At 43.9% G+C, this 17,727-nt stretch overlaps 1 protein-coding gene across 1 annotated transcript in view; it reads left to right on the top strand.

Moving 5' to 3' along the window:
• Window positions 1-4,811, top strand: part of LOC123364461 (transmembrane channel-like protein 2) — a 54,744-nt gene extending 49,933 nt beyond the window's left edge. Inside the window, exons 18-20 of the mRNA XM_045006625.1 lie at window positions 454-532; window positions 1,692-1,812; window positions 4,579-4,811. Of these exons, the coding sequence (XP_044862560.1) occupies window positions 454-532; window positions 1,692-1,812; window positions 4,579-4,811 (433 nt within the window). The remainder of the gene's footprint in view (window positions 1-453; window positions 533-1,691; window positions 1,813-4,578) is intronic.
• The last annotated feature ends 12,916 nt before the right edge of the window (window positions 4,812-17,727 follow it).

Raw genomic sequence — 17,727 nt, 5'->3', positions numbered from 1 at the left:
GTTAGCCTTTGTGCCCCCCCAAATCCTGTTTGTAGCCAAGGATAACTTTAAAGGTTTTTAACTAGTGATACAGTATCTAGTAAGTGCCTCCTCCTCCCTCCCACCCAACCACAAAACACACAGCAGTGACTTGACCATGAGCATTCTACCAGTTCAGATACTGCAGCTGTTCCCTATTGGTCCTGCTGCTACTTGTGCTTTGCATCAGACCGCACCCCAGTTCTAACACAACTCTTATATTTTCCAAAACTGGCAAGCAACACGTCAAATGCAGCAAACCCAATGCAGCATTGCTTATTTGGGAGGTTCTTCATGTAATTCAGCTCCTTTGAAAACAATCTTCAGTGTTTTTTTCATCTGAGCACATCCCTTGATGCATGCACATGCAGTAGCTGGAGTTCTCTGCTTACCTCCCTATCCTGTCAGTATAATATCTTCTTTTTATATTTGTAGCCTAGCCATCTACTATCTGAATGCTGTGGCTGAAGCATACCAGCATGCTAACACGGAACTGAAGAAGAAAATGCAAATGGTATGTATGTGATTTATCCAGTACGGATGTTTCTAAAATACCATGGCACTTGCCTTTTGACCTAGAGTATTATTTTTAAATAGCTTTTCATTTTAAACCATGTTATGGAACTGCACAATAAAAAAAAAAGTGAATTTTCTTTATTGTGCACTTCACTTTGGCAGTGTTCAGTAGCTCATTACAATACTGTTCAGTAACGCTTCCTAATAAGTGGATATTAACTCATGCTAAAATTACAATGAAATTTCCCCAGAACTGCATATTATTACCCACATAATAAACTCAATGCCCAAATAATTCAGTGTGATTAATGTTCGTACAGTGAATGCCAAAAGGAGGTCAAGATTCGCCAGCGTAGATAAAGTGCTACCAACGTAAAATGTAGGCTTTATAAAAATTACAAAGCAAACAGACTTGCTAACAAGAACAGTGACACCTAGGTCTGTTATATAGCACCTTTGACCTGTTGCTCTCCAAGCACTTTACAGAGGAGGTCAGTATCCTTAGCACCATGTTACAGAAAGGCAAACTGAAGTACAGAGCAGTGAAGAGACTTGCCCATGGTCACCCAGCGGGCCAGGAGCAGAGCTAGGAATAGAACCCAGGTCTCTTGAGATCCAGAATTAGAGTCTAGCCCTGCACGAGGCTGTATCTGCCATTTTACTGGTACAACACAGGCTCGTAGTCAGAAGAAGAATAAAAATTGATGCCACATAAAGTACATTCCATGAAATACCCCCAGGGATTGATGTAACATTAAGGGTGAGAGTATGAGCACTCAGGAATCAGCAGCCTCCAGAAATTAAGGCTAAATGTCAACTTCAACTCTGCCCAGGGCTTAATACAAGCTATGTGTGTCTATAATTTCTCAAATATGATATGGACCAAACCTTAGATACACTGTATGTGGCCTTTAGCAGCACATGAGCTCCTTAAAGCTACACAAATCAACTCCATAGTGGGACAAGTGATCATGAATGAGTACAGAAGGGGCCATGAAAGAGAAGGCATTGCTACTCAGAGAGACAGAGACCTCATCAAATGTTGTCACTCTTCATACATAGGTAACTCCCCCTCAGGAAACGCATAACACCAAGCAACTATTTCACAAATCACGTCTCCAACTGCAAATGAAATCTAACAGTTTTAATTTGTGCAGCAACGTGACGAGGAGAAAAACAAGAGGAACAACAAAGCTACTACTAGTTCTGCAATGCAAGACTTAGACGACTTGCTGGTTCCAGGTGCAAAGAGTGAGAGTCAGCCCAAACCAACCGAAGGTAAAACATATTAGAGATATTTTTGTCACAGTTCAGAGCAACTGCACCTATATTTCCCTCAGTGGTCCAGCAAGAACACTCACTCTCAGGCTCCCCTGGCTTCTGCCGCTCTCAAGCGAGACATGCATCTCTCTCCCCTTGTGACCAGGTATTTCCAAGCTGAACGGTTCCCTGCCTGCACTGTGTTATTCCCAGTAAAAGACAGACTGCCTAAGCAGACCTGCTTGCTTTCTCTTCAGAGACTGATAGCGTAACTATCACACAGCTTTTTCTAAGCAAGGTAGAAGCATTGCAGAGGTAGGTGTGTTACAGAGAAAACATCAAAAACCACCTTACAAGAAATTGGGGCTGGCCCTCTGTTAGTTTAAACTCAGGCTATTGATTCAAAAGTCCTTCCTCAGTCTGTTGGGGCCTGAAGAATCTTTGAACTGTCCCCCTGTAACAAGTGATCAGCAGACAAAATGTCATGCCTGGGAGTAAAGCTGCAAAGGCTGAGATAGTTGGTGGGCAGGGCCGGCGCAACCCATTAGGTGACCTAGGCAGTCACCTAGGATGCTGACATTTGGAGGGCGGCGACCGCAGCGGCCAAACATCTGGCTGCCGCGGTCGTCAGCGGTATTTCGGGGGCAGGACCTTCCGCCACCTGGGGCGCCAAAAAGGCTGTCGACGCTCCTGCTGGTGGGAGGCTGCAATCCCCTCCTCCCCAATAGTTCCTAGGAAATCCACTTCACACATATTGTCCCTAGCATTTCCCCAAGGTTTACATTAGTCAGTCTCATACAACCCTACAACGCCACATAAAAATGTAACTTTTAATACAATGGACTCCTAAAATACTTAAACTTAATTCAATGAGGTTTGTCCCGGATGTTGCTGGAAATTGCCAGCAGTCACAATTTTTACCTTGGAATGGCTGTGAACATAAAGAAATTCTGAATTCTGTCCTCAGACACACTAGTGCAAGGGGCTTGGATGAGCATAACTAAGGGCAGATTTTGTCTGACTAAGTTTCCCTGCAATACTGGGGGAAGAAAGAAGTATATTTTTAATGGGCACATCCTGTGCAACCTTAGGCTATGTCTACACTATGGACCTTACAGCAGCACAGCTGTGCCGCTGAAAGGTCTCCCATGTAGCCACTCTATGCCAGCGGGAGAGAACTCTCCTATCAGCATAATTAAACCACCCCCTACAAGTGGTGGTAGCTATGTCAGCAGGAGAGGCTCTTACCAGCATAGCACTGTCCACACCAGCATTTTTGCCGGTGAAACTTATGTTGGCCGGGGTGAGTTTTTTCACACCCATGACCAACACAAGTTTTCCCGACAAAAGTAGTAGTGTAGAGAAAGCCTTAGGCAAGGTCTTGGAATCCCTCACCTTAGCCCAGGGCCTGGGGAGAACTGGAAAGGAATCCTTTCTACACAGCTTCCCAAAGGGAAATTATTATTGAGATGCTACTGATACAAGATGTTTCCACTGGGTGGCAGTTTGTTGACTCCACAGCAATCCCAGCTCGTCTCAGACTGGGGAGTAAAAGCAGAATTAGGAATCAAATCTGGATGGGTGAGAAATGTTTCTAAATGTGGGTTGTTGGCAAAAATAGTTACTTCTATGGAATAGAATCATTGAATGCAATATTACTTATTGAGGACTTAACACACAGATTGTGAGGCCAGAAGGGACCACTGTGACCATGTAGTCTGACCTCCTGTATAACACAGACCATAGGAAGTCATTGAATTAGAGCATATCTCCATCATACTGCCTGGAGGTGTGCCAGCAGAGCAAGCTAAGCCTTCCTTAAGTCTATGCATACAGCTAGCTATTCCTACACATGCCATAACACAGCTCATTCTGGAGAAGTACAAATGAGTCTTAATACAGAGGTTGGGCCCCAAATCACAACGCTTTGATCTGAAGTTGCCCAATATTTTTGAGAGTTTGGATCGAGGGTTTTGATTCAGGCCCAATCTCTATTTATCGTGTCATGTGAAATTGCCTTGAGAATATTCGGGGGGGGAGGGAGTGGGGAGACAACAACAGTGAATTCTGGGCTAGGGAATATCAAGAATTTGAAGTGGAAACATATTTTTTAAAACTGCTAAAAATTTTGGCATGTGTAGGAATAGCTACACCAGCTATGCCAAGCTGAGTAACTCTTGATGAAACTGAATGGAGCGACAGTGCTTAAAGAAGGTTGATGCTATTGATCATTTTAATTTCAGCTGGTGGTTATAGTTAAACACATTAGCATCTCTTGGATCTTCCCCCCATCCATCCTACTGAATTTGAAATTTCTCAATCAGTTTGTGATACATCCTTCCTTAGATTAGGGATTGCGCCTTTATTTAGGTTAGGAAAGTACCTTGCACATTGTGGATTTTAATGAAAATATATAATAAAAAACAATATTACAAATGCATAATAAGCACAAAGGTAGAGGTGTATTATTTATGATGAAGTAAGGACACTGGAACTATTGCCTCTTATAACTGTCAAAATAAAACTGCAAAGGGAACTTAGGCAGACAGGCAGTAGGTACCTAAACTGGATCTTGGCCAGAATACAGGTGCTAACATCTGTACTTTTGGTTTCTCAGCGTAGACCTCTACAGGATCACAAGTGCATACAGATAGGTTTATTGTGTATAAATAGGGTGATGGCAGGAGCAACGATGGAGGGAGGTGAGGAAGGAGTGTTTGCTTTAAATGAAATAATTTTAAGCACCTTGGCTTGTGTTTTTAATTTATTTTTTCCTGGTACAAGAGAACAAATCAGACTCTACCAGAAGAAACAGCCCTGCAGGGAAAGAAGGAAGTACGGCAAGAAACAGCAACCTCACCAGTTCTGGGCGAGGAGAAATGCTGGCACCACCGCCTTGCGTGACGATAACACGACCGCCGAGGCCTAGTTTAAGGGCATCTCACCATAGACAATCAAAACCCGGAGCTTACCAGCCGGGACCGTACCCTGGAATGGGCAGGGGGCAGCTGCATTAAAACATCTCATGTAGTTTTGTTTGGCTATAGGTGTATTGTTTATTACCATTATATCAGGCATTCAAACAATTCTTTGTTATTCAAACAATTCTAGTCTTAAGAAATTATTGCACACTGATCATTGAATGTTGGCCCTGTCTCCAAACAGCTTTATTTAATTAATCAGGTAGCACATATGAGGCAGTGACAGTATTGATAATTCTTGTGTGGATGGTACCTATCCCCAGGGCCAATATCACCTGCATTGTGGGTACATCTTTTGGTGTCTGATATTTGCTAGTCTCTTGAAAGACTTTCATTTTGTAGACCTAGTAGGAGTTTTAACTTCTCCCCTAGTTATTTAAATCAAAATTCCCCTCCCCCAGAGCGGTTCAGTTCTGAAACAAAAAAAGAACAATGTCTTTCTAACTATAGAGAAGTCCATGGTAGGGAAAGAAGAATCTTGCAAAAGTCAGATTGGTGCAAGAGGGTGTCATGTGTACAGTATTTCATCCAGTACAATTTCTCCCCATCTTCCACCCCCTACCCCTCCCAAGGCCGCCCAGAGGATTCCGGGGGCCCGGGGTCTTGGGCGGTGGGGGGCCCCGCTTCGGCGGTAAGTCGGCGGCGGGGGGGTCCTTCCATTCCGGGACCCACCGCCAAAGTGCCCCAAAGACCCACGGCGGGGACCCCCCGCCGCCAAATTACCGCCGAAGTGGGACCCGCCGCCAAAGTGCAGCCCCCGCCGCGGGTCTTTGGGGCACTTCGGCGGCGGGTCCCGGAACGGAAGGCCCCCCCCCCCTGAATTACCGCCGAAGGTCCCACTTCGGCGGTAATTTGGCGGCGGGGGGGTCCTTCTATCCTGGAGAGGAAGGACCTCCGGCCAGCGAAGACCGGGAGCGAAGACGCTCCGGGGGCCCGGGGCCCGCGAGAGTTTTCCGAGGCCCCCGGAGCAAGTGAAGGACCCTGCTCCAGGGGCCCCGGAAAACTCTTGTGGGGGCCCCTGCTGGGCCCGGGGCAAATTGCCCCACTTGCCCCCCCCCGGGCGGCCCTGACCCCTCCTCTCCCTGCTCCACCCTCTACTCCTTTTGGTTTTCGCCCTTCCAGCTCTCTGCTCAATTTACACCCTATTTCCCACCACCACCGTTCCCTGTCTGCTCCTCTTTCACAGTCTCGTCACACTCTGTGCTTGCAATTTGCAACTGCAAATGGGCAGGTTCACGTCTCACGTGGAGGAAAAGCAGAGGTGGGCTAGCCCAAGATGTTTGGGAGACTGGAAGTGTCCTGGCCTGTTTCAAAATGCCCTTGGCCATTTCGGGGTCAGCTAGACCATGATCCACCAGAACTAGAAGCTAGGAGTTCCCCAGATTTGGTGGTTGATATATCAGACCTTTCTGGGTCATCATCATCTACTTGCATGCTTGCTGTGCTGCCACTGGGCTTACAGAATCCCATCCCAGCCTGTGATTCAGGCAGTTTAGCTGTGCAAAGAGGGCGCTCTGTGCATTGTTGTTTAAATCCTGTAGAAAGTAAACCCATGTTTCTGAGTAACAATAGAATCCTCAATTTCTTGCTGCAAGTTTTACACTTGAATCAGCAGAGAGGCTCAGGCTTAAAGGCGTCCAACTGCACCCCCTCGTCCTGGCTCTGCTACTGCTCCTCAGCCCAGAGATGACGAGTAACTCTTGATAGTGGGGAGGCAGGTGACCACCCCATGTATCGCCTCTAGTCCAAGGAACAGCAGCAGAGCCAGGACCACTAGTGCAGTGGCAAGCGAGTGCCTTGGGGAGCATCTTCTGGCAGTCTTGCTCCATGGGCAGGGGCAGTCTCCTGATGGAATAACAAATCCATTATTTTTCAGAAATGCTGATTATCTAAGGCAAAGAGTAGCAAAAAGCAAGTGAGTAAGTTTTGCCATCCCCAAATACATCGTGATGGTGGACAGATTACAGTCTCCCAACAGCACTGTGTCTTTCCCTAGGAATTGGGAGGCTGCTTGCTGAAAATCGTATCTAACTCGCTCGGTGCTTTTTGAAGCAAGTTGCTCTGATACAGTGTTGATGAAAAATCTTCTCTCGCCCCATTGTCACAACACCACCAATCGCAAAGCAGCATGGTGAGCCTTTCCTACTGCACAAAGTCTGCAGAGATACCCAATTAGCTAAGTGCAGAATAGAGCCAAAAGAAAATGCCTGTTGCAGTTGCCATTGTGCTCTTTAGTCAGAAGAAAAAATGCTCAATCATAAATATCTAAATGCATCTAAAACTCTCACATATGCCCCAGTTAAGAACAAAACAAAACTGAATTCTGAACCTTATGGACCTAATCCTGTTTCCACCAAAGTCCACAGAAGGAATCGGTCACATTTTTCAAGGTGTATTTAGCAGACATGCAATCAGCCCACCTAATCTGAATTAGGATGTTTTAGGGGTGATTTGTTAGCCTGATTTTCAGTCCAAAACCTGAGCTCCTCTTGGGTATTATCAACTCTCAATACAGGCAACCCACAAAGGGAAAAAGATGGATTAATGTCTCAATCCCCCTTTAGTAGAAGCCCCCTTTGACGTATAAGGAAGATTGAAAGTTTGAGGACGGGATGGCGAGAGATGAATTTGGTTCACTGTTTTGAATAAGTGTTTTAGGTTACCATAGGCTAGCAGACGCCACACTGTCAATGTTTAAAGGTGTGCAATACTTATGTCTCCCTTCTTGCAAAGCATAAAATAACTTGAAAATTAAAATCGTGTCATTTCTGACCATCAAAGGAGACTGTTTAGTCCTCACCACAGGACTGAGACCTTTCCTCCAAAGCAATTCCAAAATATGGCATAGAAGTAACCTCCCACTTATTCTCCCATTATGCTTGTCTGCTTTGGAGAAGTGGGGTCTTCATATCACAGCACCAATCACAAATGTAATATCGATTGTATGCGTGTGAGCGCACACACACGTTAATGTGCATCTCATCCATATTTAAACAAAATCCTTTATTTTGAGCCTAATATCCCATGTTAATGATCAGAGAATTCACTTTGTCCCATATTTCAGCAAAGTACACTAGATGCTACTAAGTGTTTGAATTCTCACTATGTGCAGTTTTTACCATAAATAAAAATCACACAGACAAATGTCCCTTGAAAAATCAACCTTGTCCTCATACCTGTCACACAGTTGCCCTTTTATTTCCTTGGAATGTGAGTGGTCACCCTAGTTCAGCTAGGAAACAAGCATTTTCTGCAGTGCAACCCCCATCCCACTGCACCCAGAGGTTTGGTAGTTCAGTAGACAGATTAAAGGAAGGCTGGAAGCAAGGGACAAGGAGGAGAAAAATGCCAACAAATTTTGATGTTTGTTTGTTTTTCCAAAGTCCTTTCTGAATTCAGCATTGTGAGCTGTTGGCAAAAGTGAACATGCAAAATTCAAATGCTGAAAGTTTTCCTAATTGGTTGGGAAAGTGAGATGCAGTGGGAGCTATCTAGTCACACACCACTGAGCTTTTTTTCTGCATAGAGTGAGCTTCAGGGGAGGCTTGGGATGGATTTGCTTTTTCAACAAGGCAGGGGGAAGAAATCAGTGTTGGACTCTTAGTCAAGCATTTATTGCTATCACTAAGAATATAAAAATGGGGACTAATCCAAACTCTGCAGAAGTGTCTAATTATTTGTTGTTTAACCTCCAAGTGGCATTTGCATAAATGGCAAGTAGATTTAAAAATAAATTATTTTTTGTTCAAAAAACTTGGTTATTTTTAAAAGGCCTTTCCAAATGGGGAGATAAAATAAATGGCCCAGTTTGGAATCAGATTAAGAGACTGCTTGCATTTGCTGCAGTCACTGAACAGCTAATGCATCCCATACAGCCTTGAGGCTCTGAGCTAAAGATATTGATCAGTTAGTGATGGGCAAACCTCAAAAGATTAATTAGTTAATGTGAATCAGGTGCTTTGAAAATGATGAAATGCTTTGTAACTGCTCTTATTAAAAGGGTTAGTGGCCTGACTCAGATAAGCACTCAGACATTGGGATGGTTATTCAAACCTTAGCTGAAGTGCTCCTCTAAACCACTCAGGTCTGCAGAACTGGGCTGAACACTCAGGGGTTCAAGCCTTCTCTTAATACGTCCTATTTCCAGCGCTCAGAGAAAAGTGCCAGGGGAAGGAATTTGCCTGAACCTTAGAAAACAGAAAAAAAAATTCTCCATTTACTTCAGTGGGCTTTAAATCAAGTCCCTGGTGTCCAGGCCACTTCCTTTCCTTATCAAGATTTCCCCACGGTGAGTTAGCCGGCCACAAAAACTTTGAGCTTGAGACTAGCCTGGTTCAGCTGAATCTGCATTGGGATGAACATGCTATCACATTCTAGAGAGCGACATGCCGCTTTTCGGCGGGAGAGAGAGATGGGCTGCGTTGCTTATTAAAAGAAAAATGTATTTCTGCCTGGGTCAGAAACTGCCCCAGTAAAATGGAACTCACTGCTGGCAGTGTAAGTGGAAGATCAGGAGGAGGAGGAGGAGGAGTAAATAAATGTACTCGAGCGAGAGACACAGATAGAATATATGAGGGCATGCACAAGAGAGACTCCAATGTTGCTGGCACCGTATTTGTCCTGTGGATGACAATAAATCAAGTGGAGTCCTATGCTCTGCTACCACTGATGCAGGTCAAACTTAGACCTTCACAGTCAACTTCACTGAATTTCTAGACTCTGTCCCTTCAGAGCAACTCTATTCCTTCTGAGTAGTGACTGGCATGAGAAAGAGCGGTCAATGGGTGGTTGAAACAGTGCTTGAAAGAGTGCTAGCATCCCTGGCTTTGATTCACACGCTGCATTCCCCTGGCAGAGCATCCTGCAACGCTGGCTGGTCTCTGGACTGAAAGCTTCAGGGAATTCTCTCTAACTATGTCCACTTTTTTTTTGTCCCTGTTTTCATCTATAGGCCCCGACTCGTTATTCCACATTTGTATGTATTTAACAACATTCGCTATTTGTTAGTCAAAAGGCAGAGCCACGTGACTCAAGTCTTTCTAGATCACACTCTAATCTCTGCTATTCAGCCTCTTCCAATAATGTGGTCTGAGATATTTAAATCAAACAGATGTACTGTAAATATAACATGTCAACCCAGCCCTGTGCCCTATAATGCCCTACTATCTGTAGGGTTTTATTTGTTTACAGATCCCCTCTGACCCCCATTAGTTTTCAGTCTCACGAACCAACTTTCTCCCTACTCTTCTTTCTGCCAATTAGAATAAGATGAAATGGTGGTGAAGGTTTCCTCTAAAACCTTTGTGCTGTCTACTGTGTGCAGTCACATTATGCATCACATGTAGCCAAGATTTCCCATAAGATGATATGCCACGTTCAGCCAAAAAAATGGATTGCATTAGGTCTCATGCAGAGAGGTTGTTGTAGGTAGCATGATCTGACTCCGCCAAAATAAGAGTTTGGGTCCAGTACATGGAAGAAACTGCTTCTTTTGAGGTGCTGATCTAGCACCTGAACAATGATCTGACAAATTTCAGAAACTTCTGGAAAAATTATTTTGTGCGAGTGGACAAATACAAATTGGGGAAGTAAATGATCAGTCAGAGAAGAAGAAAAGGAAAAAATACTCTTCTTTCTTTAGCTCATTTAAACTCTCTCCCTCAATCCCTTCTTGGGCTCAAATGTGTTTAATTTCATACACACATATAGATCTTTATTTATGAAAGTGTGTGTGTGCGTATGTAATATATATCACACACATGCCCCTGGCTCTCTGCGCTGTGGGAGCTGGAGTGCTGGCTGGCTGCCCGGCAGCCTTCCCTACCCTGCTCCCTGAACCAGGCCGCCTCTGCATGGTCGGGCGCTCCTCAAGCAGGGCGCATGGCACAGCTCTGAATTGCGCTCCGACACGCTCTTGCCTCTTCCCTGAAGAAGCCCCTCACCAACTGGTGAGGCTCCCTGGAGCTGACCTCTGCCTGCAGAGCCTGGCAGAGATGCTCCCAAGGCGCTCACTTGCCACTGCCCTGGTGCTCATGGCTCTGCTGCTGTTCCGCAGGGGCAACAAGTGCCTCACGGAAAAGGCAAGAGCACATCAGGGTCGCAGTTCAGAGCTGTGCCACCCACCCTGCCTGAGGGGTGCCCTGCCCTGCAGAGGTGACCTGGCTCAGAGAGCAGGGCAGGGAGGGCTGCTGGGCAGCCAGCCAACACCCCAGCTCCCACAGTGCAGAGTCAGGGGCCTGAGTGGGCTGAGCAGAACCCATCAGCTTTAGATCCCCTGGCTCCTGGCAAGAGGCGATTGTTTCCAAACTGTGGGGAGTGGCCTAAAGCCTCTGTGCTTAATGGAGACAGAAATCTCTTTATTATTACATTCAAGGGGCCCTAGAGAATTATTTTTCTATTTTTATAGAACAGTTTATATTTTACTTGTATACAAGCTGTAACCCTAGATGCTTTACAGCGTTAAATACAAGCCAGTAGATGAGAGACCTCAGAAATTACTGAAAATAAAGGTGTCATGATGACAAAAGCCCTAATGCTGAGGTCCTGTGGGGAAATTGAAAAGGAACAATTGAAGCAGGGCCGGCTCCAGGCCCCAGCACACACGTCTGCAGGAGGTCCACCGGAGCCGCGGGACCGGCGACCACCAGAGCGCCCCCCGTGGCGTGCCGCCATGCTTGGGGCGGCGAAATTGCTAGAGCCACCCCTGAATTGAAGGATGGGGTTAGCAAGGGGAAATTGATTATGGATGACAGGAAGGCAAGAGATTTAGGTATTAAGAACTACAGGTTAAAAAGGTAATCACTAGGAACGAAGAGAAAGAGTCACTTTTCATCCAGTCAAGCAGCAGCAAGTGTGACCTCGCTTGCAAACTCTTTTCAGTATATGTTTGTAAGGGCCTGGCACAATGGGACCTCAATCCCTGTTTGGGGCCTTATGCATTATCATAATATGAATTATTATTAATAATGAAATGCTTTCCCTAGGAAATGAGTGGTAAGCATAGCAGGCTGGAATTCAATACACATCTGAAAGTCAATTATAGGGCTTGAGAGCGAGATTATTGGAAAGACTTGGACTGGGCCTGTAATAGTTATATATTTTGGTATGGGAGGGGGAGAAGGGGGAACTTACTAGGAAATAGCTGCAGGATACAGGGGTTACAAACCGTGACAACTTTTGGAGGCTTGAAACAGCCCCAGAAGGAGTAACGGTTAGAGTAGGTTTTTCAAAGGAGCTATGTATCAACAGAACAGTGCTCAAAGAAGATGCCAATGTTAAATTAGATCTCTTCAGGCAGATAGCAGGGGTGGGTGGAAAGCAACTGAGCTGAGCTAAAAAGGAAAAAGATATAGATTTGGCTAGACAGCTCCACCATCTGGCCTGTCTGTAGGTTGGTGAAAAATAAGGAAGCGCCAAAGATCAGGTATGCTGAAAGTGCAACGAAGTAAGTGATAGCTAGACCTTAATTAAAATGCAGTAGGGCTGAGTAGGCTATTAGCACATTTTATTGGGGAATGACTGCTTCTGAAGCATGCTAAATAGGCATGTTTTCCCCACAAAGCAATGCTGTTTATTAATACCTTTACACAAACACGCCATTGTTCTAATTAAGGAGCGCTTCACAGATGAGAGGTTATTTTTATGGTATGTGTAGTAAATAATTCTCTGTCTAAGTAGATGTTTATGTTCTCCAATATATGAAGGGCTATATAACTGATTCATAAAGTATATACATGGGGCCATAAACATCCAGTCAGAGAGCAACTGTTTTTATAATAAAACATTTTATACAGTAAATGGAGCACATAAACTTCATAAACAATGTAAATGCTACCTGAATATAAAAGGGAAAGGAGATTGCACTAATACAGCAATACAGACACAGACATGTTGTAGCTCTTGGGATGTTTATATTAAAATATTGGACAGAAAAAAAAATACACTGATCATATTGCTTGAACACATCTTTTTTGGGAGTGGGGGAAGCAGAGTTCCCAAAAAAGAGAATGGAAATCTTACTTCTGAGGGCTACAAACGAGGATATTCCAGTAAAAGATGCTACAACAAAACATGTTTGCATTTTTACTAAATTGTATCTTTTATAGACACTGCACCTTAAGATTATTTAACTGCGTGAATCATGCAGGTATCTAATAAAATAAATATCTGGATCTTATATTTTGCTTTTCATTAATAAATCTCAAAACACTTCACAATCTTTAATGTATTTATCCTTTAATGTATTAGTGTTGGTCAGGAAATATGTCAGTTTTCTGATGAAAGATAGCAGAAATTTTTCAACTAAAAAAAAAAAAAAAAAGCTGATTTCCTACCAGTTCTAATAAAATACATGCATTCATTGTGGGAAGATAGTGTATGTACCACTGCCCTCTACTGGTCATGATGTGTAAGAATGTCTCACCTATGGCAATCATTTGGTGTTATGCTCTAATACTGCAGCGCACACATTTTTAAACAGGCTACACTCACAAAAAGAAAAAAAAAAGAGAGGAAATCTGAAAGTAAATGAAGAGCCATGACGGTAGAGGAAGGCTGTTCCTTCTGATTTCAAGATATGCATGTATAAATTAGGATACATCTTTTAATGCAGCCTTGCAATACAGTCATGATTTTCTGAGAGGAGCTGCAGATGCTCAGTACCTTAGAAAAATCATCCCACAACTCTAGTCACCAACCTTTGGTATGATTGATAGTAATAATGAAAAACCTAACATACTACTTACCCATGGAGGTGGTGGGGGGGGGGGGAAGAGATATTTCTCACCTGGGTGGATAGACAAGTAGAATTTTTCTATACTGATTTAGCATTAGATCCTTTCTGCCAGTTACTAGTGGCCACATAGGTGGAAGATCAGGCAACAAGGGTAATTTTATAAAAGAAAAGAGGACAAAATTCTTTCTTTGGGGCATTAACTGTCTCTTACGTCAAGTGCATATAAGGAGCCTAGCACAATGGGTCTCTGATCTTAGTTGAAACCTGTGAGTGCTACCATAATGCAAATAATCAATAATAAATAAATAAATGAACCAAATTGTTTGAGGATGAATCTTACACAATATAAGCCAAATACATTTCAGGACAAGAAACTTACCTGAGCAGAATTCTGAAAACAAGAACAGTTTGAATTAAAAATAGAAAGATCTCACAGTAGTGCCTTGGGGACATCAAAAGATTTAGTGCCATAAAAAGATTTGGTGCCCTCAAGTCTCAGAACAACAAAGTAGAGTGTTTTTTAATAAACCAATGTGCACTATTGTGGTGATGAAGAGAGCATGGGATAAGAATGAGCCACTGGCATTTAAACACAGACTGGGGTATTATAATTCTCTCTCTTTCTGGGATGATTAGCATTCAGAGATAGGACACAGGCACCATAGTATACAGCACTAAGGAAGTATGCTTCAACTGCTGAACATAAACAATGTACATTACTGTTGTGAAACACGATTACTTATCAGTGAAAGGTTAGCTGTTAGCAATGTCTTGACAATAGCACGGTTTGCAGTGCCCTACAGATTGCAATTGACTTCTAGCTGGCAGGCAGATCTGAATAAAGCTACAAATACTGAATCTTTAGACCAGCATCTTGGCAGAATGCCAGTGTTTGGGACCACATGTATTTGCTTTGGTGTTGTTCAAACCTCATAGATTATACAGATAATTCAATCAGAGGAGTTCAGAAGCACCGTCCTTTCCACTGAACAATGCTCATGAGGAGGCTCATCTGACAGCTTGTCTTAGGAACATTTAGAAATGGTGCACAGGATTTCCAGGTGGACCATATACAGTACTACATGTTAAACATGATGGTTTATCTGATAAAAAAAATAATGCAAAGCAGTAAGAGCTGAAATTCAAGACCAAGTGGGCCAAATCCCAGTCCTTACTCAAGCAAAATTCTTATTGATTTAATAAGACTACTTTTACAGATTAGGAAACAAAAGCAGAGGTTAAGCAGCTTTCCCAGGCTCACCGAGCAAGCCTGAAACAGGGCTGGGAATGATTTGGCAGCGCTCCCATCGCTAGCTCATACTTTAACCACTACTAGACAATATTTCCACGTGTACTTACAATAGCCACACAAAGCATTTCAGCAAAGCCCCCCACCCAAGTTATGTTAATCAATGGATTTAACTGGTTATGCTTTTACAAGTGGAGAGTCACAGATACCCCAGTATCACCTCAGAGGGAGAGAGGGAGGGAGGGAGAAAGAGTACAAAGCTTTGTTCAAATGAATGCGTGATGGGAAGGCCAGGGGGAACCATGCCCTTCTGAACAGAGTGTATAAACCATATTGCCATATTTTAGTGCTGGCTCAATGCAGGTGCTTCTCCTCTTTGGAGGGAATGCTGTTATGCCTTTGGGAAGGAGTTAGAGATGAATTACAGGGCATCCTCCATGGAGTGCCTGAGAAAATGCTTGACCATAAGCAGGGGATCTTACAGGCTGCTTGGGAGCCACTGCGTACTATATAAGGGCCTGATCCTGAAACACTTACCTGGGTAGAACCAGTGGAGTCCATGGGATTGTCTGCAAGAGTAAAGACTTGGAGGATCGGTGCCTGTAGCACAGTGCAGTGATGGAAAGCTGTTAAAGGGCACTCGTGCTCAATGCTTCTGTGTGCTGCCTTAATCCTAATTAAGATGCTAAGCAAAGAGGGCAAAACAAATGTTCTACTTCTTTCTGGGGGAGCCCCACATTAACTAGGACTTAATTTCAGAAGTTTATATCTCCCCACCCTATTCACACCTTTTACAATATTTACTATCAATAACTATAAAGAATTACTGAAGAGTTTCTCTTCCATCACAGAACCAAAATTTAAAGGTAAGCCAAACAATGTCACTTCTGGGGTGGAACACAGCAGTTGCATACCACCACGAAGCACCATTACAATGTACTTTAGACCAGAAAAAGAAAGCCATACTGAACTGGAAATGCAGGGGAATTTCAGGTAGGCAGAATAAAGTTACCCAAGCTCGAATTTTGCCAGGACAGAAGAGTTAACCCCCCAACTCTAACAGGAAGTACCACCGCATCTTTAAAGAATTCTCAGAGACAGGCCCTCCAATTTTACATTTCTCCCTAAAAACATCCTTCACCAGCATCACAGTATCACCTAGTACAGTGGTTCCCAAACTGGGGTTCATTAACCCCTGGGGGTTCGCAAAATGTTACAGAAAAAAAATCCTGAATGGCAGACAGAGCTGTCCCTGGGGATCCTGGGCAGCACAGGGCCAGAGCCCCTGGATTTCCAAGAGCTAAGCAGATCAAAGCAAGCATATCTATCACACTGAGGAGATTTAAACTTCAAGACTCCTTATAAGAATGGAAAGGGAGGTGGATATTTTTTGCTGTTTTTAAAATTAAATAGGCAGCTAGTATTGTTTTTAAAATTATTATGAAGAACAAGTTTAGGCTTTGTTGTAACGTGCGTTGTTTGCCTGGACTGCTCAAGACCTGAATGCCTGTGTAGGAGGAACTCTTTGAGTTGGCTTCTTAAATACCTTCATGCTGTTTCATATCTGATACTCCTTGAAGAAACATAGGCGCCTTGTCTTATATAGGTGTATTCAAAGTGATACAAGCTACGAAAGTGAGATCTTGGAAGAGTGTTGCTGTTTTCATAATGTAATAAAAATACTGTAATGATAATGTGTAATAATCATAAAATTTGTTTTATGACATATTTCCAAGATCACTGCTTTTATAATTTATACTCAAGTAAAGGAGAAAATCCCTGGAAATATTCATTTTTAGGAGGGGGTTCATGAGACTTGACATTTTAGTGAAAGGGGTTCACAGGTTGTTAATGTCTGGGAACCAGTGCCCTAGCACTATGCTGGGATGTTCGCAGAAGGTACTCCTCCTTCTGAATCAATGCAGAACTAAGCCACAAGCACAGCTTCCTGCAGCAAGTGAATGTTGCTTGAATATCTAGCTTCCAAGTATAGACCCAGCCTGACCCACTGCAGCCTCTACTCCTCTTAGTCACGGCTCATTTACTAAATGTGTTTAGAATCGGTCTCTTCCATGGGTTAATTGTAGCTGGAAGAGAGCCAGCACTAAGACATCTGTCTTCACAAACCATCTACAGATAGCACAATAATATCTATTTCCGAAGGCATTTGGGCCTCACCCTTAGAGTGAAAATAAGATGTGTACAACTGCAGCCTTTTAAAACAAAACATATTTAAAATAAATGAGTTCCCCCCCTACACACACACACTCTCTCTCTCTCTCTCTCTCTCTCTCTTAAGAGGCTGCCAAGGACAAGAAAGGGCTTACATTGTATTTCTAATGAGAGCTGGCAGGGAGGGCTATTCACCAGCTACCCGAGTTATCGGGCTGAAGCTCAACACATCTCTAAGGAGACCGTCTACTGTACTCAGGAGGAACAAAAACTGTTTGCATTTTGCATGGCTCCTTTCTAGGCTGCAGACAGAGCCTCACAAAAGTTATGGAGGTGCTCCCCTCCACTCCCCACTGAGTGAAGGCCAAGGAAGGGGTGTGTGTTAGAAAGGTCTCCCCACGGTGGTGGCTCATGTCCTGGCAGGGTAGGGGGCTGTGGAGCTGGGACTGGTTCCAGGAGTTGCAACCTGGAATGAGGGGGAGGTCACAGCACCAATCACTCAAATCAATCAAATTTGGCCTGGCTAGGGACGGAGCGACTACTGGGCCAACCTGAGAAGAGTTGCAATCCTGCACACCGGGTCACCCTGCCACTCTCTCATATTTGGCCTGGCCACCCACCATCACAATAGAGAAGTGTTCAGGCCAAACCAGGTGCTGCAACTCCTTTGTGCCAGCTTACACCACCACTCAGATTGGGGGCCCTCTAAAATGACAGGCCTGGAACAAACTCTCCTTTTGCCATCACCCCATCTGCATGGCCCCTGCCCCTGACAATCATCCCAGGTACTTCTGCTT

The sequence above is a fragment of the Mauremys mutica genome, chromosome 2, assembly GCF_020497125.1.
Source record: "Mauremys mutica isolate MM-2020 ecotype Southern chromosome 2, ASM2049712v1, whole genome shotgun sequence".
In the NCBI taxonomy this organism is placed as follows: Eukaryota; Metazoa; Chordata; order Testudines; family Geoemydidae; genus Mauremys; species Mauremys mutica.
This window is presented reverse-complemented; position numbering and strand designations above follow the sequence as displayed.